The 26,703-nt window shown below is 37.2% G+C and overlaps 1 protein-coding gene across 1 annotated transcript in view; it reads left to right on the top strand.

The window, feature by feature from the left end:
• Window positions 1–26,703, top strand: part of USH2A (usherin) — a 783,103-nt gene that overhangs the window by 512,024 nt on the left and 244,376 nt on the right. The window contains exons 40-43 of the mRNA XM_082362477.1: window positions 142–770; window positions 10,489–10,823; window positions 12,009–12,131; window positions 20,871–21,034. Coding sequence (XP_082218603.1) covers window positions 142–770; window positions 10,489–10,823; window positions 12,009–12,131; window positions 20,871–21,034 — 1,251 coding nt within the window. The remainder of the gene's footprint in view (window positions 1–141; window positions 771–10,488; window positions 10,824–12,008; window positions 12,132–20,870; window positions 21,035–26,703) is intronic.

Below are 26,703 nucleotides of genomic sequence, written 5' to 3'. Positions count from 1 at the left end.
TAGCCACTTACTCATTGGCCTTTACCAAGTGTCCAATTTCATACTCTGGTAGGAGAGTTATCACTCATTTTAGTTTTGTTTTGAGGAGATGTGGGGAGTTTCTAAGAGGTATTGTGTCTTACTTTTTTTTCTACTTTGTAGAACCTGGACCTATAGACCCTCCGATTCTTCGGGATGTGAAGTCAAGAATGATGTTGGTCACCTGGCAGTATCCTTTAAAGTGCAATGGGATCATTACCCATTATAACATTCACCAACATGGCTGTCTCTACTTAAAAACTTCCGGAAATGTCACTAATGGCACAGTGGTCCATTTGCGCCCATATACAGCCTACACATTTCAAGTAGAAGCTTGTACTTCAAAAGGGTGTTCCCTGTCACCAGAGTCCCAGACTGTATGGACACTCCCAGATGCACCAGAAGGTATCCCGAGACCGGAGCTGTTCTCCGATACCCCAACGTCCGTGATTATATCTTGGCAACCCCCCACCCATCCCAACGGCTTGGTGGAGAACTTCACAATCGAGAGAAGAGTCGAAGGGAAGGAAGAAGCTACTACCCTGGTGACTCTCCCGAGAGGTCATCCCATGAGATTTATCGACAAGACTTCTGCTCTTAGCCCGTGGACAAAATATGAGTATCGGGTCCTGATGAGCACTCTTGGAGGAGGGACAAACAGCAGCGCTTGGGCAGAAGTGACCACGAGACCCTCACGACCTGCTGGGGTGCAGCCCCCCGTGGTGGATGTGCTAGGACCCGACGCAGCCAAGGTAAGATACGGCGTGTCTGTCTCCACTGCAGACATAGGAATTTACCCTGGATTGACTCTGTGTTGAACAGAGCCATCTACTGACAAAACGCACACATGTGTTGTTTTAGGCATTCACTGGAGAAACCGGGTTTTTGGCCTTTGGCCCAAACTATCTTGAATTTGATGTCAGTTTTTCATTTCTCCCTGTAACCCCTTAATTATATTGTTGAGATGCTTGCATTTGCCTCACACACCTGAAATCCTTTGAATGCCACCGTGGGATGCTTAGCTTAACCACCACGTCAGATCTAAATAGATCAGAAAATGAGAGGAGGTGGGGAAATACGGGGGAAGGGATTAGTGTATTAACAAAAGTTCCAATTACCGATATTCTGATTTTTTTTTTAATGATCAAAGGATCAAGATGATGGGGAAAGAAATAAAAATAGCCGATTACAGGGCTATCTAGGAACTGTTCAATTATTCACTTCACTCTACTGGGAATGAACCCTAGAGCACAGGATAACTACCATTGTTTTGGCTTGCATACAAACTTCATTCAAGGGAAATTAGTGTAACCAAACAGGAGGGAGTTTTGTAGCTTAGAAGCCTCTTTTGTGTAAATACACACATGCTTCCATGGATTCAATCTTGTACTACTGCCAAAAGCATTGGTGCAGCAGCTTGCTCACCAGAGCACAAAACAAAGGCATTTGCATAACAGCAAAGTTCATCTGCTGAAATTATTACTCGAATCTCTGTTGTGTGTTCTCTCGCTCCCACCAAAAGCAAACACTGGGTGATGCTAAATAGTGTAAATTCTTGAAGAAATTTAATTGAACCTAGAAACTAGAGTCGATTTTTATAAGTCTGTCTTAGTTTCAACGTGAGATTGGTCAAAGCAACATGCCTTCTTGATAGAAATACCACAAATGTATAGAATTCTGTTGATAAAACACTAAAAGGAAATTAATTTGAAGGACATGATGTACGATGTTTATTATATGAATTGGGCAATCTTAAGAATTGTTCTTCATTCAAAGGAAAAGCAAAACAAACCAAAGGAAAACCCCAGACAAACCTAGAGTTATTCGTCATTCCAGAAATGACTTTTCTTTTCAATCCTAAGGGAATTTTGCAAAACTTCAGTAGCAGTACCAATCAATATGATGTGACATAAACACAGTCCCTTCACAAAGGCAAAGCTAGATAATGGACTTTTTTCTGGATTCTTTCTAACAAAAGTTTAATAACTAGGCAGATCTGAAAAATGATAAATATTTTCAGAAAAATAATGGCTCAATGCCCAATTCTATGTGATTCAGCATCTATAAACAGTGATCAAAAGTATTCAAGACAAATTGCCTTTTTCTTTCATTCTTTTTTTTTTTCCTTCCTCTTTGGATTTTGTAACCTCATCCAGGAATAAGACAATGTACATGGCTTGTCAACCTGCTAAAGTAAAGTTTAGATTAGCTTGGCTTGGGAGCAGAATCTCACAGGCACTCACCAGGTCAGGGATCTAAAAGTCTCTAAGAAGGTGCTTGGAATATACAGACATTGGACATTAGTGATAGTTTTTAAAACTTCAAACCTTTTATTAATTCTCACTTTATAACTAGAAAATCAGCAGTTATCAATGAAGAGAGTCATCAGGAATATTCAGCTGAATCTAGTATTGGATTATATGTGTTTAAATAATATTAAAACAACATATTTATGCTTCAGAATTTTGGGCTTACATTAGGTTCAAAAAGATCTTCAGACTGCCAAAGTCAATGTCCTCGTGATATGTTTATCTGGTAAACAGAGGCAATGTGACAGCAATACAGTGATTTCTCTTTATGAAATATAAGATTTAAAAGTTAAAATTGCAAATGGATAAAATATGAGGAACAACAGAAAGATGGTCATGAATGCATTGGTTAAGAAATTTATTCAACATTTATTTCATAGAGTCATTGCAAATATTAGGATGAAGAAAATTGTCAGTAATATTATTGACACAATAATAATAATTTCTGTTCTACTAACCTTTATTGAGCACCTATAAATCTTTATGAGTGCCTCTTTTAGGCACTGAGGATACAGTAGTGACCAAATCAAAATCCCCACCTTCATGGAGCGTACATTTTAGTCAAAACAACATAAACAGATATATAAAATGCCCAGAAATGAAAAAGACTTGAGGGAAGAAACAAATCAGGAATAAACAGTACCAGCTGATAGGTTGGGAGATAATAAAGGAAATGGACTGGTATTTCACCCTAGTTCTTCCCATTTTGTACCATGTGGTCTTTTCACCACCACTCTACCTGTAAGAGCTTGCATCTAATAGGGAAAGCAAGGAAACTTCACATACTTAGGCCAACTAGAAAATAAGCCGAAGTAGCATCTTAGTAAGTATAAAAAGATAACTTGGCATAGACATGAGCATTAGGAAGGGAAAGTTGCATAAATAACAAGGTCCCACTGTATAGCACAGGGAAGTATATTCAATATCCTGAAATAAACCATAATGGAAAAGAATATGAAAAATAACACATATATATATGTATAACTGAATCACTTTGTTGTACAGCAGAAGTTATAGTTGGTTTAATATTGTAAATCAACTATACCTCAATAAAATAAATTTTTAAAAAAAGAAAAAGGGAAAGTTGCATATCAAAATTACATTCTTAATATCTTATTTGATTACAAGGAAAAGAATATATATTGCCAAAGCGGTTGTGTGAAAGCCATGCACTTTGATGTGATATTTAATCACTTTAAGAAAATTCATTTCATTGTATAAAGTTGGTAAAAAAATATACCAAAACCTGAAAAAGATAGTTCGGTAAAACTATAGACTAATTTCATATTGTGACTATAGAGCCAAAGCTTCTAAATAAAATATTAGCAAATTGAACTCAGGAGTATATTAAAAGAATGGTATACCAGGACAAATCTGGTCTGATTCTAAAAATGTAAGTTTGGTTCAACATCAGGAAATCTATCAACATACTGCTTAAATCAACTGATTAAAAGAGAAAGCCCAATTTTTTTTTTATCAATAGATGAAGAAAAAAGACTTGTAAGATTCAGTAGCCATTTCTAACAAATACTCAACATGAAACCAGATTAGGAAAAAGTCAATTTATAAATTTATTCCACTGGAGTCTTGAGTACAATTGAGGACTAATAAAAATAAAACATAGAATAACTAAGTTGAATAACTGTGACGCAGCAAAAAAAAAAAAATTGCTTTTTGGTGATAACATGAGCCTCTGAACTCTGACAGCCCCATTTGCAGGCCCACCTTCCCACGGCTAAAGCAGAATGAAAGAGCAGGCCTGCAGCTCTCAGCTTTTCAGGTAGAAGAGTCCTCTCTTGGCTCAGATCGCCAAAACCACCAGCCTTGGTGTGTGTGCCACAAGGAACAATAATCCTGTCCCCCAGATGGTGTCCACGCACAGCTTTGCTATGGTGTGTACTCTTAGCGTTGCTCATTTACAGGTTGATAATAAACCAAAGTAAAAAGAATTAAGTCTTAATCATCATTCTCACCTGGTTTTTTTTTTTTTTTTTTTTTCATTTATTTTTGGCTGTGTCGGGTCTTCGTTTCCGTGAGAGGGCTTTCTCTAGTTGCAGCGAGTGGGGGCCACTCTTCATCGCGGTGCGCGGGCCTCTCACTATCGCGGACTCTCTTGTTGCGGAGCACAGGCTCCAGACGCGCAGGCTCAGTAGTTGTGGCTCACGGGCCCAGTTGCTCCGCGGCATGTGGGATCTTCCCAGACCAGGGCTCGAACCTGTGTCCCCTGCATTGGCAGGCAGATTCTCAACCACTGCGCCACCAGGGAAGCCCCCTCACCTGTTTTTGAAGATGGGCTGGTCTTTGATATCTGCTTAAATCAAACCATTAAAAAATTATAAATTCTTTTTTAAATTTAATTTTTATTTTATATTGGAGTATAGTTGATTTACAATGTTGTGTTAGTTTCAGGTGTACAGCAAAGTGATTCAGTTATGCATATACATATATATAATCTTTTTCTGATTCTTTTCCCATATAGGATATTACAGAATATGGAAGGAAATAAAATAATAATGACAACTAATATTCACTGAGTTCATATTAAGTTCCAGGAATTGCTCTCATTCAATCCTTACTACAACCCTGTCAGATAAAGGCTATTATTATCCCCATTTCACAGGCAAACCCTGCAGCCTTAAAAGAATATAGTTATATTTAGCTAGAAAACAATTTGGTTTTTGCAAGATATAAGATTCCTCAAAAAAAAAGTTAAACTTCAAAAGATAGATTGGGAAAATACATCTATAAGACATTAGAAAAATAAATTATTTCCCCATAATAAACAAAGAACTTCTAATAACATGATAAAAAGACAACTCAATAGAAAACAAAGTATAAAATATGGATAAATAACGTGATAGAGGATAACTTCTAATAACATGATAAAAAGACAACTCAATAGAAAACAAAGTATAAAATATGGATAAATAACGTGATAGAGGATATACAAAGAGTTAATAATGTTTGAAAATATTTATATCTTAAAAAAGTCAAGGGACTACAAATTAATTAAAGAAATAATAAATACTGGCAAGACCAAAAGGATTAGTAATTTCTTTTTTTTTCTTCTAGTTTTATTCAGATAGATTTGACCCAAAGCACTGTATACGTTTAAGGGGTCCAGCATAATCATTTGACTTGCGTACATCATGACATGATGACCACAATAAGTTTATTAAGCATCCATCATCTCCTATAGATACAAAATAAAAGAAAAAATTCTTTCCTTGTGATAGCACTCTTAGGATTTATTGGGTTGGCCAAAACGTTTGTTCGAGTTTTTCTGTAACATCTTATGGAAAATTCTGGACAAACGTTTTGGCCAACCCAATACTTTCTTAACAATTTTCATATGTAATGTCAGCGGTGTTAATTGTATTAATCGTGTTGTACATCACAACCCTAGTACTTATTTATCTTATAACTGAAAGTTTTCACCTTTGACCACCTTCACCCACCACTGCCTCTGGTAACCACAAATCTGATTTCTAAAAGGAGCAGTAATTTCAAGAATTTGTGAGGACACAAATCATGGACATTTTCTTTCATTGTTTGTGATCAAGTGAATTACTTCAAACTTTTCAGAAAGTAATCCATCAATAATGATTAAAATTAAACATACATTTTGGTATAGCAATTCTTGCTAACCTGTACAATAATAAATAAGTACAGGGACTTCCCTGGCAGTCCAGGGGTTAAGACTCCACACTTCCAACGTAGGGGACATAGGTTCGATCCCTGGTCAGGGAGCTAAGATGCCACATGCTGTGCAGCGCAGCCAAAAAATTTAAAAAAAACAAAAAAAAAAAGTACAGTCGTATGTATACATACATTTTCAAATATGGTTTTTAACAGTAAAGTCGAGTCAGGATAACTGAATAGTCTGTTTTCAGCCATGAAAGGAATATTATGCAACACAAAACATGATAGGGTGTGTCCCTGATCTCTAGTTGAGTGTGAAAAGCAAGTTACAGATTAATAATGGGTATAAAATAAAATTTTTCCAGAAAAAAAATTAAAAGAGAGAGAGAAAACTTACCTATGTGTGGATATATTTGCTGTGTGAGAAAGTATGGAAGAATAGATTCAAAGCTATCACCTTTTCACCTTTAAAGGGTGGGAATGGGGAGGGACAGAAGGAGGTCGAGGTGAAGGACCATAATTTATTTTCCTGTATATATCAATATCTTTGGTTTTTTTCTCTGAATGCAAAATGCAAATCAAATATCCGAAGTAAAACAATTAATATTAACAACTTTAAAAGGAAAGGAAGATATCTTAAAGGAAAAATTTAATTTCATTTCAACAAATACTTATTGTACACCTCGTTCTGTATGAGAGGCTTTGCCGGGGAGTCAGTTGTTGAGAGGAATTACTATATGGAGTCAAATATTACCAGACTCTCATGCCCTGTGGTCATTCATGTTTTGTATTGATCAAGTAGTCTTAGAATTATAAAATCTTCTATCTAGATATGAGGGCAAGGATTGTCTCTTAACATTAGATACAAGGAAACTGAGGCCCAGAGATGTTAAGTGTTTTGCTCCAAGTCTCACAGCTTTGGTTGAATAACCTACAACAAATTTCAAGGATATTTATTCTTAGCCCATTCTCAACCCATTATATCAGTCTTCATAAATTCTCTTATTCATAAAGTTCTTAAATATGGTTTGATGGAGTTAAAGAAATTAGAAGTAAGTTTCAATGTTTATGTGTGTTACTTTTTTCAGTCCTGAAGCCAATCATCTAACCTACATTCCATAAATTTTTGCTTACAACCAGGATCTCGTAGGTCCCTTGATTGTTTAGGGCCACTCTTCAGGGGTCTGAACAAGTAGGTAAAAGTCAGTAGCTCCTTAAACACCTACCCACCTGTCCTACTTTTTGCAAATTTACAATAACTAAACAGAGAATAGAAATCTAAGCAATTAAGAACCACTCAAATAAAAGAAATCATCATTGTCGGCAAAGCAACTCCAAAATAAACATTTTATTACCAGCCAGAAACTGCAATTCTGTTTAGAAAATTTCAATGTAGAAGTCTTGTTTTAGAGAACATACCTTTTGCTTAGTAGGCCAGGAACATGCTCTTGGGTCTGAGTATTTTGGGCTGCAAAAATATTTTATAATCCTTTCTATGAACAATAGATATATAAAAAGCCATGGAAAATTAAACTGAATGAAAGTTTTAATCTCACATATTTTAGCCACACTCTAGTAAATGTAGTCTTAAGCATTGGAAAGAATAGAATCCAATATTTAACTAACCGGCTCTTTAAAAAGCTTGGACACATTTATTTGTAGTAGTAGCTCCAGGATATTTTCAGGAGGATGATCAAATTAGATACCATTTCTGATAGCCTACTCACTATAATGACAATGGCCTTCTCCACCTTGCTATAAAATTCCTTATAAAAATTTTCTGTGGAAGTAGATTCATGTCTTCCAACTCAGTACTGTCAAAAAGATATATCTTCTTGGGCTTCCCTGGTGGTGCAGTGGTTAAGAATCCGCCTGCCAATGCAGGGGACACGGGTTCGAGCCCTGATCCGGGAAGATCCCACATGCTGCGGAGCAACTAAGCCCGTGCGCCACAACTACTGAGCCTGCTCTCTAGAGCCCGCGAGCCACAACTACTGAGCCCGTGTGCTGCAACTACTGAAGCCCACGTGCCTAGAGCCCGTGCTCCGCAACAAGAGAAGCCACAGCAGTGAGAAGCCCGTGCATCTCAACGAAGAGTAGCCCCCGCTCGCTGCAACTAGAGAAAGCCCATGTGCAACAATGAAGACCCAATGCAGCCAAAAATAAAATAAATAAATAAATTTATAAAATTTAAAAAAAGATTTATCTTCTTAAGTCTGTAACTTTTTAAGTGAGAAAAATAGCCAATTTCTGGATGCAAATGTTTATAGTTAGAGAACACAGGGATTTTTTAGCTCTTCAAATGACTGTCTCCAGAATCATTACATCACATCGCTTAATCTCCGCTGGTTGATATCTTATTTAGGGTTTATTTTATGAATGCTTTTCTTAGGCTCAACAACTGAGTTCCAAATCAATTCACTCTCAGCTCAACTGCTAACACAGACTACCTCCAAAGTTTGGATTCTTTCAAGGGCTGCCAAGCCTTGACCTGAACTCTCAGAATATTCTAGTTCCAAAGGCTAGTGGTATTCCACATGTGAATCAGGTAGAATTGAGCTGTGATAACCCTTCCATTTTCCATTTGCATGACAAGTACCAGGAAGCCCTGTAAATAGGACCTTGACTAATTTCTGAAGTCCACAAAGAGCACTGCACCCCCGAAACAAATAGAATCCTATGTCTGCTCTATAAACTTTGCTTGCGTTAGGCTTCTTTGATCTCTCCTCCATCCAGGCAAATCCTCTGTGCTCATAAGGAACTCATCTAAAATTTCTCTTCACCAGCACAGTGTGGAATTCTGTGAGAAGTGTTTTTGGTTTTTTGTTTGTTTGTTTGTTAATTTTTATTTATTTATTTTTGGCTGTGTTGGATCTTCGTTGCTGCACACAGGCTTTCTCTAGTCGCGGTGAGTGGGGGCTACTCTTTGTTGCACTGCGGTGGCTTCTCTTGTTGCGGAGCACGGGCTCTAGGCACGCGGGCTCAGTAGTTGTAGCTCGCGGGCTCTGGAGTGCAGGCTCAGTAGTTGTGGTTCACGGGCTTAGTTGCTCCGCGGCATGTGGGATCTTCCCGGACCAGGGCTCGAACCCACACGTGTCCCCTGCAATGGCAGGTGGATTCTTAACCGCTGCACCACGAGGGAAGTCCAGAAAAAGTTTTTAAAATCAACAATGATTTCAAGCCATGTAGTAAAGTTGGAGTAGATGTCAGGTCCTTGTTAATTTTAAGTTAGGACCATAATCATCAAGCAACTGCCCAATGACATCTGGTAGAGGACCATTTTGTCACCAAGAATTAGGAAGAATACCCTACAAATATCTCAGGTCAGATTCCTTCTGGAGGAAATTTTTTCTCTTTAAGATAGAAAATTTTGGTTCATCCTTTTCCATTCTCATTTTTCTATTACGCCTTTCAGACTTTGAATTTGTATAGAACTAAAAATGTAGGTATCAGTATATCACTTTGTGGAAAACTCTTTGAAAGTTTTAAAATAGCTGTATGCTAAGGAAAAACATAATGGAGATAGCCATGACTGCTATTACTTCCGGAACTCCATCTCTGGGAGTATGGCACTAAATGGGTGTACAATTTAGGCCCTGCTATCAAGAAGCTTACAGTCTACTGGGGAGATGGGATATACACTCCAAAATTTAAGGAACATTGCAAGGCAACACAAAAGAGATGATCCGTGATAGCATATAAATAAGTAATCTTTTAACGACTTACGCACATTTTTCTAGGGTCCTTTGTCCCCCATAAGAGCATGAGTGGGTTAGCACTATGCCCTTACAATATTTAGCCAGAAAAGAAAAGCAACGTTAAACATTATTAGAAAACAGTGTTTCTTTCTTCTGATGTTCATGTCTATGACTTAAACAGGATCATTCTTTGCTTGCCTTTTTAAAGCTTTCCACATGTCTCTTGTCTTTGAGAACAGGATGTGTTGTTATTGCTTTACTTGTTACATTATGCACTAGTGAGACTCAGGAACTCAATAGGGCATCCTCAGAAAATGCAAAGAATGATTTCTGCACCCTCCCACCACCATCCAAAAAAAAAAAAAACAACAATAGTGACATATTTAAAGTACACACTAATAATGAAAAGCAAGGAGTTCTGACGTTTCGTTTAATTGAGTTATAAACAAGAAAACTATCAAATCCTGCTGCCACCCCATTGATGCCTGTGGATGTGTGAATTCTCTCCATGTGTGTGCTCTCTGTCCTTCAGGGCACCCATGGTGGAGATGAATCACTAAGGTGTGTATTAGTCTGACAATCTTAGAAAGTCTCCAGACTAAAAGCCCAACCCAGGAAACAGCATTTCATCTAGTTCCTGGTGTACTGCTAATTGATCCGAAACCCTTCATTACTGTCTAGTGCAAAGGGCGAAGTCGAAAGTGGGTATCTAGAAAGTGACTTAACTGAAAACAAGGCAGAGCAAAATGCCAGGCCTTGTGAACTGCAGTTGCTCTGTTCCTGTGTTGTCACACTGGTGCTAAGCTTACGTTTTATTTCAGGTCACTTGGAGAGCCCCACTTATCCTGAATGGAGACATCCTTACCTACGAGATCCGCATGCCTGACCCTCGCATCACAGTCACCAACGTTACTTCCTCTGTGTTCAGTCACGTCGTTACTCATCTGATTCCTTTCACTAATTATTCTGTCACCATTGTGGCTTGCTCAGGGGGTAATGGGTATCTAGGGGGGTGCACAGAGAGTTTCCCTACCCATGCGACCACCCATCCCACCCTGCCTCAGGATCTTAGCCCGTTGTCCGTGGTTCCACTAAGTGAGTCGTATGTGGGCATTTCTTGGCAGCCACCAACCAGGCCAAACGGACCCAATTTGAGGTAAGAGAAAGTGACGGTGCTTTTGGATTTTGTTACGATCTTATCTCTCTGGGAAGGAAGGGAGGAAGGAGGCTTTTCCTCACATAGGAACATTGAACTAATTCCTTGTTGGATATTCCTCACTCATAACATTTTTTTTTATTGAAGTGTAGTTGATTTACAGTGTTGTGTTAATTTCTGCTGTACAGCAAAGTGACTCAGTTATACATATATATATATATATACATTCTTTTTTATATTCTTTTCCATTGTGGTTTCTCACAGGATATTGAATATAGTTCACTGTGTTATACAGTAGGACCTTGTTGTTCATCCATTTTGTGTATAATAGTTTGCATCTGCTAATCCCAAACTCCTAATCCTTCCCTCCCCCAAGCCCCTCCCCCTTGGCAACCACAGGTCTGTTCTCTATGTCTGCCTCACTCATAATTTTCATACAGTTTCATCTTCTGTATCTTGACTTATATGGAACCATAAAAAGATCATCAGGGTAAAAATATCATGATATTGTGAGGAACTAAAAACCCTCGAAACAACAATCGCTGTTCTGTAATGCTTCTCTACACAGCCCCTCTCTTGATTTTCAAAGTATATCTTTATTATATGTTAAGCAAGCTTGATGCATGTTCTAAATGACACATTTGCACAAATATGCCTCAAAATTCTAAAGATAGCACAATAATTTTTTGGCATGTTATTATTATCTGGAAACTTGTAAAGCATGTGGTCAGGAATATAGATAAGATGAAAGAAAAGAACTGTGGTTCTGAAATGGCTTTATAACCACTTGACACTTAGGCAAGACTATGGAGTCAATAATATTATCATTGTTTATAAAGTATTGATGGTAGAAGTCTTAGGAAATCATTAACTTTATAAGCTTTTTGTAATTCTATTTTGTGTGAAACTGGCAATAAAGTTTTGGCAAATCTGATAGAGAAGAAATCTAAATGTTATCATTTTACTGATAATAGTAAAATGTGAATGTAGCTAATTGTTCGTTAGCAACACGGATGACACTTGGGCCAAAAAAAAAAAAAAATGATTATCTGAAAAAAAGAAAATGAAGATGTTTTCTTTACGCTTACACATACACCCCACACACTCGTACCGTGAGACAACCTGAATTTTGGTAATAACATTAGTTGAGATAATCCCGGTCTTTCTGCTTCTCTTCTGCTTTAGATATGAGCTTCTGAGACGTAAAATCCAGCAACCACTTGCATCAAATCCCCCAGAAGATTTAAATCTGTGGCACAATATTTATTCAGGAACTCAGTGGTTTTATGAAGATAAGGGTCTTAGCAGGTGAGATGACAAAAACTATAAAAACAAATGCTGGCATTTAGTTTGGGGCATGTTGAATAGTTCAAAGAATCTGAGTGTCTTCATTGTGTGAGCCAGTTATCAGTTATGCAATAAAACATGTTTGGTTATTATCTGTGGCATTAATCATTGAGCTGCAACAGTCAGCATGTTTAATATTTGCCATCTTAACTGCACGCTTCAAATAAGCCTTTTGAAGTCAAGTTTGTAGGTGTTTGAGCCTTAGCCTCTTGCCTTTGTCACAGCTCTAGCCAGACACGTAATAGCGAAATCTGGAAATGTTGAACATGGTCAAAACTGGGGAAATTTTGGGCCACTTGTAAAATGCTTGCTTTTTGAGGAAATAATTTGCTATAAATCATTGATTTAATTCACAAAAATTATTTAGTTAACAGGCTTGGGACTTGAAAGAATTCAATCTGGAGTTCTAAGAGATCAAGAAATGGGCAAATAGGCAATGTCAGAAAAGAGTACCCCACGGGAGAGTAAGGAGGGGTGGGATTGGTTTCATCCTGTGCTGGAGGACTAGCTTTGTGGCCTTAGGGGAGTCACTTAACTTCTCTGGGCTTCACTTTTGTTGTCTATAAAATGAGGAGATTGGATGGGATTAAGTGAAGTCTAAACCTTCATGAATCAAGCAATGTAATCAAATTTCAAAAAATCACAAGATTATTTTAGGAACACTTTTAAGACATATTGCTCAATGACTTTTCTATCAGGTGGGTTATGCTTCTAGACTCACACTGACTAGCTCTACTCTGAACTCTGTTTACAATCTGGTCTTGTCTCCCCTCTTCCTCTGCTGGGCCTCTGTGCTTCAGCCACGTTAATATTGCATTCGGCACCTCTAACAGGCAACACCCACCCCTCAGCTTCTCCCCATAGCTACCATTTCCCTCTGTCTACCGTCCTTCAAGTCTTGGCCTGGAAGTTTCCTAGAGCACCCTCTTCCTGGTCTGAATCAGCTGCTTCCTTAATGTATTTCCATAGCACACCCCTTACAAATCACTACTGTCTTTGTACTGGCCTGGCTACTTGTCTGGACACCCCATTTTACTGTCAGATCCACCATGAACAAGGCCTTGTCTTCATGACTTCTGTATCACAATCTCCACCGTAGTGCCTGGCACACAGTGGGTGTGCCAATAGATGCTAAATGAAAGAATACTTTTAGTAATGTGTAAAGAGTTGGGTATTCATTGCTCTGTGCCTTAGGAATATTAACTGTGATGTTCTTATCTTTGGGGAATGAGTAAAACTAAGGAAAATTCTCCTGTCCATCTGAAAGGGTCCTGGTAGGAAAACATTACAGGTTTGGTGAGGTTCTTGAAGAGAGGCCGCACGTAAATCTAAGGAAACAATAGAATGAACCATATAAAATTGCCATTTTTGTAAGCTAAAAAGGATCAATTACTAGCATATCCTTTTGGTTCAACCTAAATTATCATGGTCCCTAGACTCTTCTCCACTATTTTCAATTCATTATTTACTTAATCCAGCATTGCTGTATAATGATGACTTCAGTTGAAGAAATTCATTTTATTCAGCAATTTCTTTTTGCTTCCTATATGCTGACAGGCATTGTGATAAGGAACAAAAGATGAATAGCATAGCCCTTGCCCTCAGAGAGCTCACAGTCTAGTGGAGAAAACCACACTCATACACACACACACACACACAGACACATACACACTCATACATGTATTAATTGCTATCATCACAGTTAACTACAGATACACCATCACTACCTAGGGAAATCGTATGGAAAAGTAACTTTCTATGATCTGTGAACTCTAAGTGCCTGAAATATAGCAATTTCCAAAATAAAGAAGACTTGACTATCTAACATTACTGAATCTAACTTTTAACCATGAGGTAGTTGGCAGAAAAACAGAATAAGTCTCAGAAAGTTAATTTTGTTTCTTCATAGAAGCAATGAAAACTTATTAAGGAATTAGGACCAAGGCCAAAATTTTATTATTGAATTTTTAATGATGCTTGTAAGGATTTTTAATGAGAAGTCCAAATCGAAGATGTAAGGAAAGAAATTAAGTTAAATCCCCACAAATTAGATTGAAACATAAGTTGACATAAACATACTGATGACAGCTGCTTCTAGAAAGGAAGTATACATATAACAAAATGTGCTGAGGTGATATTTTGACTAGCCTCATAATACTAAATGTCAAGAGATTTTTTTTTTTTTCTGCTAGCACTAGCAAAGATTTTTTTCAACTATTCAGATAAACCACTTTGTCACTGCAAACACAGTGATGGCATGAACTCCTCTCTGTTCTGGATCTGACAAAGGAAGAACAAGCTATGAGAAATAATAGGCTCTATTTTAAGGAAAATGTTGACTTGTAGATTATAATAACTTAGCTGCCATTGAGTTTATGAAGGGAGGCATGTTCTCACTCCTTTTCCTTTCAATTATTTATGAACTCCTACAAGTATTTCTTTATCAATGACAGTCTGGAAAGAGACTTTCATATGAGTTCTCAAGAATCCTCTAATTGCATTATCTTTAAATGAAAGCATTCAAAATTCATAGACATTCATCTGGTTTTCAAAGAATGGTTGGACTTGACTCTTTTCAAGTTTAAATGCTTAAGATAAATATACTATAAAATCTAAGTTTGAGTCTTACTGACATAGATTCTGATTTTTTTTAACCTACAAAAATGAAATGTGTCAAGCCCTGAAAGAGGACATAGTTTCTGGGGAATGATATTCAGAAGAGTGTGACATTCATTCCCCTTCTTTGTAATGAGATTAAATGTGCACAAGTAACATTTTCTGCTTTGCTAATAGGGAAAGACTGGGTCAGCTCCATGACACCTGTTCCTATAACATGTTCCTATAAACATGTTCAAGTTGTAGCTGTTAAGTAAACAAATTAACTTCATAAACACTGAGGGTGAGTTAGAAGGAAGGCCTTTCTTCCATGACCACCAATGTGAGGTAGAGCCTGTTATTTTCTTGCTTAATACCATAATGTGAGTAAAAGTTGGGTCTAAGAATGAAAGCCAACTTCTGTCAACATTGGTGTACCATTTCCTAGCAAATGAGCAAAATGAGCAAAAGTATATCTGTTTCACATTTAACATGGTAGAGTCACAGTGCTTTTTTTTCATTGCTCTAAATTTACTTCATGCTGTCCTTTTCTAAGTGTCATCATCTGAAAACTTACCTCACACAAAAAAAATGAACCTCTAAATCTGGGAGGATGCATTTTTTCATAGGAGGTTTCATTGCCTAATGTTTTCTTCAAAAAAAAAAAAAAGAAAGAAAGAAATCTAGTTTATTTGTTTGCATTTCTTTTTCATGTTGATGATATAGTAGAACAAAGACAGAAATCACAGCAAAGTTATTTTAGGTGCCACATTCTGGTAGCATAAGTACAGATAGCTACAGGAATAGACAGCTGCAACTTTCACTCACAATCTAAAAAGTATCATAAGAACTTTCAACGGTGATTGATCATCTTTACTCTTCAATTTCCAAAAGCAAAAATTTTCAGCAGCATTTTTAGGAAAAAAAAATCTTTCAGCAACAAATAAGTGAGGAAAAGAAAAGGTATCCACCATCAATGGAAAATCTAAACAATTACAGATTTAAGCAGTAACAGTGTTGCATTTTTGTTTGCCTATTTATTTATTCCCACAAAAGGATTTGAGGGTGTAAGGAGCAGTATGCTATCAGAGGTTTCTCAAATCCTCTGGTGTATAATGTTGTACTCAAGCATGTGTTGGATTGTGGTGGATATGAAGAAGAGTTAGTAGAAGGAGGAACTGAATAGCCTGCATTTTCGGAAGCATGATTTATATTGGTGACAATATTGACACATGAATTCTGTTAGGGCATCAATAAAGTTGACACATTTTTAATTCTGATGAAAATAACCTGAGGCATTCTGTAGCTGCACTGAAGAATTGGTTTTATTGGTTCCCAAAACACATCAGACCCTTTCAAAGTACAAGCCTTCCACACATTTTGCCCTGAATAATGCTTCTTACTGGCTAAATTAATGTCTCCACAGGCCAAATTACTGTTTGTCATCAATACCTAGCCCAAATGTTATCTCCTCTGTGAAGACTTCCTGACTAGATTAGGTTAAATTAGATGCTCTAATGTATGTGGAAAGAAAAAGGAATAAATGAATATATGTTTTAGAGGTTCTCATTTAAAAACATTTATCTGTAAATATGTATATAAGTATACACACGTGCACACACACACACACACACACACATACATACACACATACACACACTCCAGTAAGACAGACATTACATTCACTATGTTTAGTATCTGGCATGTTGTTAGTGTTAATAAATATTTTTTGAATGAATGAACAAATTAGTAAATGAATGAAGTAATGGTGTATCAAACATAAAAGAGCAATATAATTAGTAAGAAAAAAAGACATCTTTCTAAGTTTCAGTAAGGATCATTTCTCTATTGGACAGGTAGATTTTCGTGGCACTAGCCAACCAAATTATATGTGACCTGAAAGTTATGAGACTGAATGCTTTAGGAACTATGAAGGAGCCATTCATTTATTTATAAAATCATCTAGTCAATAAACAAACAGGTTAAAAACTTTATCATCTAAACAGAATCTAGTTTTCTAATTCGAGTAATAACAACTGAACCTTGAAATAAGTCTCGTTCCATAAATAAGATTTCGATATATATGATCTTTTACAAGGAAGAAATACCAGAGTCATGTCTATTACACAACAAGTTTACCATTTTCTGTGTGTGGATGAAAGGAGGGGCTGGAGAACAGTCTCAAAAAAATTAATCAATTAGGGGATAACTATTGTAACAACCTCGTATTCCTAAATGGACCTTCAAACAGTTGGTTTTACTGGTTACAGCATAGACTTAATATAAGTTTTCATTCACTTAGCAGATTTCAAAAGCTATATCTTACAGGGTTTGAAATGGTACATTTTTCAAAATATACCCAAGAAACACAATTAGTATTTAGGGAAGATATTGATTGATATACATATGTTTTGCATGAGTATATGATTTCAACTGATGGAGCATTTTTCTCTTAAAAGTATTTTATTATTAACTAAATGGAATGTCCCATCTGATATCAACACCCAAGTCTACCTAAAAACAATATACTAGAGCAAATGAACAAAATACATTAAGCAAACGAATATTTTCTTTTTTGACATGAATTGGTGAAACATATACCGACCCATGTAGTCAGACGTATATATACTTACTGACAAAGATTAGGTTTCAGATGTCATGAAAACAGTACATGTTAGTTCATTTAAGGGAGTTCAAGATCCTATTCCTTAAAATTTTACCTTAACCGTGAAAATTAAATAAAATGCAAAAGACAAATGCATGACATCAAGTGAAATGCCTACTGATTTCTCAATTCAATAAAATAATAGTGTATAATGGAAAGAATTTAATATTAGAAATGAATAAACTAGAGGCCCACCTAATCCTCTTTAGCTGTGCGACCTTAGGCAAAGCCCCTTAACTTCTCTGGGTCTCAGGTTTCTTATCTGTAAAATGTAGCAGATATTTCATTATTTAATGCAGATAAACTCTAAAGTCATCTTTCACTCTAAAATGTTAATATTACAGTCAGCCCTCTGCATCTGCAGATTTTGTATCCGCGAGTCAACCAACTGTGAATCAAAAATATTTGGGAAAAGAATTCCAGGAACTTTCAAAAAGTAAAGTTTAAATTTGCTACATGCCTGTGACTATTTACATAGCATTTACATTGTGATTTCAACTATTACATAGCATTTACATTATATTAGGTATTATAAGTAATCTAGAGATGATTTAAAGTACAGAAAATGTACATAGGTTATATGCAAATACTATGCCATTTTATATAAGGGACTCGAGCATCCTCAAATCTTGGTATCCATGGGGTGCTGGAACCAATCCCCCCGCAGATACCAAGGGGCAACTGTACTTTAAAAATGGACATTCCAGTTATATGTATTTATGTGGCCTAAATTTCTTCTATGCAGACATAAATTGTATCATTTCACCATACCTAAACTATGATGAAATAGCTTAAAGTATCACAGTTAAGAACTAAGGCCCCACGGAACTTATTTACAATTCACCATTTCAGGGCCGCCTGATGTTTTTAATTCCACTTGTATAAAGAACCACAAAAATGGTATCACTTTAAAGCCATAAAGGTTACTAAATTTATCACAGAGTAAATATGTAGAAGAAAACTTCAAATATTGCAGGAAAGATTAGGCATCCAGACTCTAGCTAAATTTCTTTTAAGCCATTTTGGGAAGTAAAACACAATTAAAAATATTTTACCCAGGGAGAGAGCTAATGAAGCCAAGGTCACTGGTTCAGTTCCCATGTGAGCCATTAGCTGTGTGTCATTTGACTGTCGCACACTTGCTACCCTCTTAACCCCAACTCACCATCCTTCACATTCATACTAGTGGTCACAAAGGAAATTTGGCAAGACCGTTTGGATGCGTAAGCCAGAATCTCTCCCCTTTGCCAGAAAAATAACTCAAAGGTCAAGCCTCAATGACGTGACATCATCCAACTATAGATGGACCGGCTGACCACTGTGCTTGTTATTATTTTTATCATCATCACCATCATTACGATGCTGGCAGCATAGCATCCTGGTTAAAAGAGGAGGCTCTGGAATCAGACTGTCTAGGTTTGAGTCTTTACTCTCCCACTTCCTAGTTCAATGACTTGGACAAGTGGTTTAGCTCTTTAGGCCTTATTTTCCTCATGTTCAGTGCAGGTATTATAATAGTATGATGAAGAATGAATGAGTTAATCATATAGAAAATTCCTGACACATATTAAGTACTCAGTAAATACTGTTATTATTATCTTTCAGTTGTCATTGTCGTGTAGACTATTTAGCACTTTCCAGAAAGCATATGTATGAGTTTCCTAGGGCTGTTGTAAACTAACTGAGCGGCTTCAAACAACAGAAATGTATTCTCTTACAGCTCTGGATGTTGAAAGTCCAGAATCAGAGTACCGTCAGGACTATGTTCCCTCCAAAGCCTCTAGAAGACAATCATTCCTTGCCTCTTCCAGCTTCTGGTGGCCAAAGTTGTTCCTTGGTTTATGGCAGCATAACGCCAATTTCTGCCCCCAGCTCCTCATAGACACCTTCTCCCTGTGTGTGTCTGTGTCTCTGTAACAAAATTTCCCTCTCCTTTCTTTTATAAAGATATCAGTCCTTTGGATTTAGGCCTGTCCCATATCCAGTATAAACTCATGCTAACTTGATTGCACCTATTTCCAAATAAGGTCACATTCACAGGGACTAGGGGTTAGGACTTAAACATACCTTCTGGGGGGCCACAGTTCAACCCACTATAGCATCAAAACCAAAAGAAGAGAAAGAAAGACACAAGGAGAGGGGGTAAAGCAGAGAGATGTAGAAGATCTGTTGCTAGTAGTTATTTGGGGGAAATAGAAAATAAATAGCTTCAAGGAAATCACTGATTCTTTACCTGTAGCTGCAATAAGCAGAGCATCGTCCTAAATGTGGCTGAAGCCAAACCCTGCAAAAATACCTTTGGGCCATGAGTGAGAAACGAGGTAAGGCAAGCGGACCTCCTCTACATGGATGGTGGCAAAACGCTGTAAAACTCCTGACATAATTTTGGCTAAGTTATTTAGCACAGTCCTGCAAACGGCACCCTCCCTCTGTTGTCATGACTAATAAGTTGTGACTTACTGAGACAAATTCCCTGGGCCCTGCATTGGATGTGAGGTATCCTTGATGATCTATTAAAACCCAAAGAAGGTGATGATCTGAGACTAGTGTCTTCCCTGAGGACTGGATGCCCCCCAGGGAGGGTCATGTGTTGTACAATGTGTTTAAGCAAGTTCTCAGTCTAAGCTGTTGTCCAGTCAAAGCTTGACTGTGTCTGTAAATAGTATTTTCCTCCCCAGGCAGTCTGACCCAGAAAAGAAAGCCTGATAAGTCTTCTGCCCGAAAGAGCCAAAAAGGATGAGGAATCGGTGGCTTTAGCCCATCACTGATTTAATATATGACATCACCATGACGTCACCATGTCCAGTTTTCTCCTCCCAAAAAGCAGTGCTCAGTTTCCACTATATTGACTCAAGTAAATATGTTCTCACAATGGCAAAATACAGCTCACCATAGCAAAACCCTCAGTGGGAGAATGCTGTATACTTGGTCACGGTTTTAGGATTTAATTTAGGGGTTTATCTCTCAGCCATTGAGATTATGGGAAGGAAGCACAAGTATAGGAAGAAAATGGTGATGAGGGAGTCTGATATTTGAAAATGGATGAGTTTTCCAAAAGAAGAACATAAAACTCACTGGATCAAATTCAGATAGAAAGCTGGCAGGTTACCAGATGTGTAATTGCATCTTGAATTGAGCTATAATCCTCAGCACTTCTGAAAACAATAAGGATGAGCAAAACGATAAACCACGTTTGTTTTAAATAGCAGTATTTGCTTAGCATTGCTAATAACATATTTTCTTAACACTTTGGTTAAGGCTTGAGAGTTACAAAAATAATGCTACCTTTTTTGTGCAGGGAAGAATAAAGAAAATGTATTGGGGGGAGAAAATGGTGCATCCTATGGGGGAAAAATCTGTATTTTGTGAGGAAAAAGAAAATGTGTTTGCTTTCCAGAAAGATAAATTTATATATGCATTTTTAAAAAACAACCTTTTAGGTTTACAACGTATGCGTATAAGGTCTTTGTACACAACAGTGTGGGTTTTACACCAAGTCAAGAAGCAACTGTGACCACGTTAGCCGGGCTTCCGGAGAGAGGAACCAACCTCACTGCAATTGTTCTCAACCACACGGCCATAGACGTGAGATGGGCTAAACCAAGTAAGTCAGCTTCTTACATCTTTATTTCCCTTTCCCATATTCGTACCAAAATGAATTTAAAGTGGACACATTAAAAAATGACAGAAACAAAAAGCCAAGTTCCCTGTGCTATTCTTCCTCAAAGGAAGTTCTCTCACCTACTTGCCCATCCTTCTTGGGCCTTCTCTTCCTCCTTCCATTCCTTTTGGATGGGGAATGTAGTTTTTGTCACACCAGTTGTGATAGAAATGTCCATATACTAATTTGATAACGATATAATATTGTGCACTTTCCTGCAGGGAGCTCTGCCCCCATCTCATAATTCATCACTTATCAGCAAGATCCATTTACTAGGATTGCAGAAGTATGATGGTTTTTTCCAAGTGAATTGTCTTCAGCACTGGTAACAGCTAGAATTCCAGCTTGATACAGGAAAAGGAAGGCTGGCCACCATCACTGGACTTGCCACCATCACAGTTATTGCCTCAGTAACACTGCAGTTTACCCTGGGCCCATTCAGAACACAACTTTATAGGCAGTTAGAAGAGCTCACACAACTTTAGAAACCACAATAACTGAAATTTCAGATCTGGTTGGTCAGTAGAGTAACATTTCCCAGCTGATCTGTTAATTTGTAGTGATCCATTATCACAATCAGAAAAAACCAAGACTGACTGTATCATGGAACTATGTATTGTAATCCTTCTTAGAAGGATCACTTGAGATCTGGCAAATAGTTGAATCAAAACTTGCTAGACTATTACCAAATCTTGAGAAATATCTGATTTGGAAACCCCCAATGAAAATATTTGTTTTGTAAAAGTAAACTGTATCTACTAGGATAATCATCTACTAGTACATAAAAAAATGTAAAATGACTCCAGCTTGGGCAATCGTAACCTTCTGATTTTGATTTTGTTATAGCTTAAGACAAGAAGTGCTTCCTATTTCATTTAGAACATCTTGAGTGAATTTGCCCCTGTTATGTTATATCAATTGTTGATTAAAACCAGTGTTAGGTGACATTAATTGTAAATTAAAATTAGTACTGGTTATGTCGATCTACATTGCCACTAAATAAGCCATTTTTACCAAAAGACTATCGCTCTAGGGTTCTTATAAGGTTGCAGATTTCTAATGATCTGTGTCACCTCTACTGGGATCTCTTAAACCATTTAAATGGAAGAACATAAGTTAATTGATGCTTATGATTACCTTCTGAGACACCTCTGGGAAAAAATACAAAGTTTTTATCTGGAGATGGATTTTTATGTATAATATATTTTCACTCATCTCCCTCTTTCTATTTCACCCTCAATACCTGATTCATCTTAAAAACCTACTTAGAAAGGTGGACGCCCTCCCCCACATCTGACATTTGAATACTTCTGTTAAGATCCGGCGGCTGAATTATCACCAGTATAGGTCCTTTATGTTATAATTGCATGCCTGAAGTAAGCGTGCTTATAAAAACTGACAAACCTAATAGATCTGAAGCAGCTCACTGAAGTTTCATTACCTTGGTAAGCTGAACCTCTGACCTTCAGGATGTAGGTAATGCAATCTGCTGTTATTTCCATTCATACCTTAGAAATTTTTCAGATAACTATTTGTGAGCACAAAGGTTAACTCACAGAAGAGGGTCAGCTCTGTGAAAGTGTGTTTCATTATCATTTTCTTCCTTCCTGCAACCTGCTATCCTAAGTAAATTAACTAGTCACTCCGCTGTGAAAGGGCCACCTCTTTTTTGCAAGTTTAATTTCAAATGTTTTCTTGATTTGTAGGATAAAATTGGACCTTGTCTAACACGCTAAAAGGCACAAAACTATAGGTTGAAAGTCATGAATAAGCTTATGAATATTTGCTTATTAAAAACCATAAAATGTATTTTTTAAAAGATATTCTTTCTTAACTATGACCCTCCACATGGGCACACCATTTGGATAGCAAAATATCTCTGGTAAATTTTTACCAATCACAGATTAACAGAGATAAGTATTAAAGTTTTAGTAGCACCCATTTTAAATGTTTGCATCTCTGTGTTGATATCATGTGAGGAAAAATCATCCCTGCATCTGTTCAGTTCATTTTTATGCAAATATTACAAACTGCCAGCACATGGACCATATTTACTCCCAACCTCCATGCATTGTTTTGCCAGCAGCATTTGAAAAAAAAATATTTTGCTAACATTTAACAATTAGAAGATTTCACATAAAGATGATGATTTTGGATTGATCTGAAAAACCCAATGATTGGGTGAAACTGTTCCCACATTGCTGAAGGGAAAATAATCAGCTGGCACTGGTTTCCCCTTTACACAGGCTGCACCCTCCCTATCTTCCTGGTCCCTATATAGACATGAGGTTCTTATCCCTGCTTTCCATAATAAAAGATAATAGTTCAACCTAAGTGAAATACCATGAAGATAAATGATATTAGTGGGGGAAAATCCCACTTTTATAAGAAAAGATACAAAAACACCTTCACTTAAATTGTTTATGCAGCCTTAGGAGTTAGAAACTGGCACTTAATAACTTACCACGAATTACAGTTAGTCAGTAGCACTTCTCACACTCAGACTTAGAGCTCAAGCATCCCATTTTCTACAGTTTCTCCTGCATTTGGCCTTAATGGTTATTAGCACTTTGTCAAGAGTGATTTAGTGAGATCCTTCCCATTTTGACTGCTCACTCTAAAATAAATGGTGAAAAATGCCCATGAGGGAAGGGGGTAGAAAGGCAATGCCGCTTCTGAGGTCTCCTCGCTAACGAGGTCATTGACAGCCGGAAAAGAGCAAGAAAACACTGGAGGTGGTGAGAGAGGAAGGAACTGAAAAAAGAGGAAATGGAAAAAATCATCCAAGTGCTGTCCACTTGACCATCTGTCAGGAGCTCCCCCTGACCTTCAGACGTTCACATCCTGTATCATATCATTCTCCTTATCCATCTCTCCCCTTCCTCTTTTTCTTCCATCTTTCCTCTTTCTCTTTTCCTCTTCTACTTTCCTCCCTCCCTTTCCTTTCTTTCCTCCTTCCAGGAACATTTTTTTCTGACTTTTTTGTCCTGGGCCCTTGGTACTACAAAGACTAATGACGTAACTCCTGTATTATAATATCTCACTGAACTCTCCAGAAAATTTGTAAAGTATGAAGGCATCCGCATTAAAAAAATTTAAATCCACATAAAAAGGATCTGCCTCATCTTGCTCTCTTAACCAGAAACCACTAGATTTTGTAGCTAGAAGAATTTTTGACTTGTCGGAACTTACCTTGTTCAGGTGGCAATCCATATACATCATCCCAAATCTCACCTCTTTTGAAAGCACCCACCATCATTGGCTCACCTTGTCCCTCTGCTTCCCCACCCATCACTCCAGTTACCAAAGCAAATAGACTGGGTGTGCCTTTTCCACTGGCTTTCTGCCTGTTCACTTGTGCATCTTCTGTAGTCTGACCTTCTTCCCTTGCATTCTACTGATCTGGTCGTCTTGAAATCATTCTCATGATGACCCAATCCAATGCTCTCTTGTTAGTGCCATCCTATTCTGTTTCTCTGTGGTAGCGGGTCCATAAGTGACCCCTCCTTACTCAAATGCTCCCTCCCATGTCACCAGCTACTCTTGTCCTCATCCCCTAAAAACTTTTTTTTTTAAGTTTTTACAGTTTTATTGAGAAATAATTGACATACACCACTGAATAAGATTAAGGTATACAGCATGATGGTTTGATTTACATATATTATAAAATGATTACCACAATAAGTTTAGTTCTCATCCATCATCTCATATAACTATAATAAAAAGTAAATTTTTTTCCTTAGGATGAGAACTTTTAAGATCTGCTCTCTTAACAATTTTCCGATATATTATACAGCAGTGTAAACTATCATCATCATGGTGTATGTTACATCCCTAGTAGTTTTTTTTTTTTTAATTTTAATTTATTTTTTTTGTACAGCAGGTTCTTATTAGTTATCTATTTTATACATATTAGTGTGTATATGCCAATCCCAATCTCCCAGTTCATCCCACCCCACCCCCACAAAGACTTTCTCAAAATTCCTCCTGAGTATTTTTCACCCTCTAACTCTCTTGTTGGTGATTCCGTCTATCTCAGTGCTTTAAATTCTCCTAACCAGAAAAGTGGCAAAACTCTGTGAAGCCATATGAAGGAATAATTTTTAAAATAGGCTTTGGAATCAGGGAAACTTACGTTTGACTCTCAGTTGCAGTATTTTCTAGCACTATGACCTAAAACAAGCCACTTAACTTCACTACATCCTAGTTTCCTAATTCAGAATATGGGAATAATAATAATAACTGCCTTAAAATATGATGATAAAGATGAAATAATATATGTTTAACACTTAGTAATCATTTAGTGTTGGTATAAAGTATTATTCTCTCTCTAAAATGTTTACAGTGCTTTCAACAGCATTTTCCAAAAAAACTTGGGGAGCCATTTCTTTTGTTTGCTTGCTTTGGGTTTTGTTTTGTTTTATGTTAATCATTTAGAGTAATTTTTATTTTTTTTCAAAACAGACTACTCTATATAGATGTATAGTCGATTTACAATGTTGTATTAGTTTCAGGTGTACAGCAAAGTGATTCAGATAGATAGATAGATAGTTAGATTCTTTTTCAGATTCTTTTTCATTATAGGTTATTAGTGAAGCCATTTCTAATAAAAAATTGGGACATAATTTTGCAAAGCATTCAGGTAAAAGCATGTCTACAGTAAGCTGAAGATGGATAAAGACCAAATCTCACTTTATAATTACCTGACTTGGGTAGAAGGTAGAACTACTAACCACTGCTAACTCCCCTTTTCCTTTTAGTGATGGTGCCCCATGTCCACCAATCTAGACTACCTTTACTAGCCTCCTTTGCAGTTAGCTGTGGCCATGTGACTGTGTTTCTGCCAATAGAATGTGAAAAGAAATATGAGTCTTTTGGGGTCATAACCACAAAACACTAGGTACATGCCTATCTGTTCTCTCTTCATCCTCTCCCAGGACTAGACTGTGGGTGCTGCAGTGTTCTCAGTTTCAACTCTGCAGGCATGGCCAACACCCTAAGAGATCCAAAGCCACATAAGAGAAAGAACCTGGGTTCTTGAATGACCACACAGAGCACAACCTGATTCACTTACTTTGAAGCTATTGTGTGAGATACAGATTAACATTTATTGTATTTAAGTCACTTTATTTAAGGGCTTCTTGGTTACAGTAGCTTAGCTAACTAACTCTGTCCCTGTTTGCCCATATCAGTTCACTTTAAGAGCAGGAATGATCTGTCCTGTTTCCATGGCCAAATATAAAATGATGAATAATTAACACATGTCATATACATTTCCTTTAAATACAGTTTTCTCTGGAAGGTTATTGATTGAAAGGAGCTGGAACACAATGAGAGACTAAAGGAGCTGGGGGCAGGGTGGGTTCCAAAATGCAGGTATTCGTTTTGGTTACATAAACTAGATAGAAGGCATCTGGTATCTTGCTGGGAAAAATAAGGACCCTGGCTTGGATCATAGCTCAAGAGACTCTTCCCACTTCTTCATGTGAGCACTTTTACCCTCAGGCAGTGTAAAAATTTTCTTAAGAAGTAGTTGTGATAAGTTCAAGTTTTCCAAGAAGTACTTAGTTCATGACACAGAGCTCTGCACAATAGAACTTGGGGAACTGGAC

Source organism: Balaenoptera borealis, assembly GCF_965194805.1.
Source record: "Balaenoptera borealis genome assembly, chromosome: 1".
NCBI lineage: Eukaryota > Metazoa > Chordata > Mammalia > Artiodactyla > Balaenopteridae > Balaenoptera > Balaenoptera borealis.
This window is presented reverse-complemented; position numbering and strand designations above follow the sequence as displayed.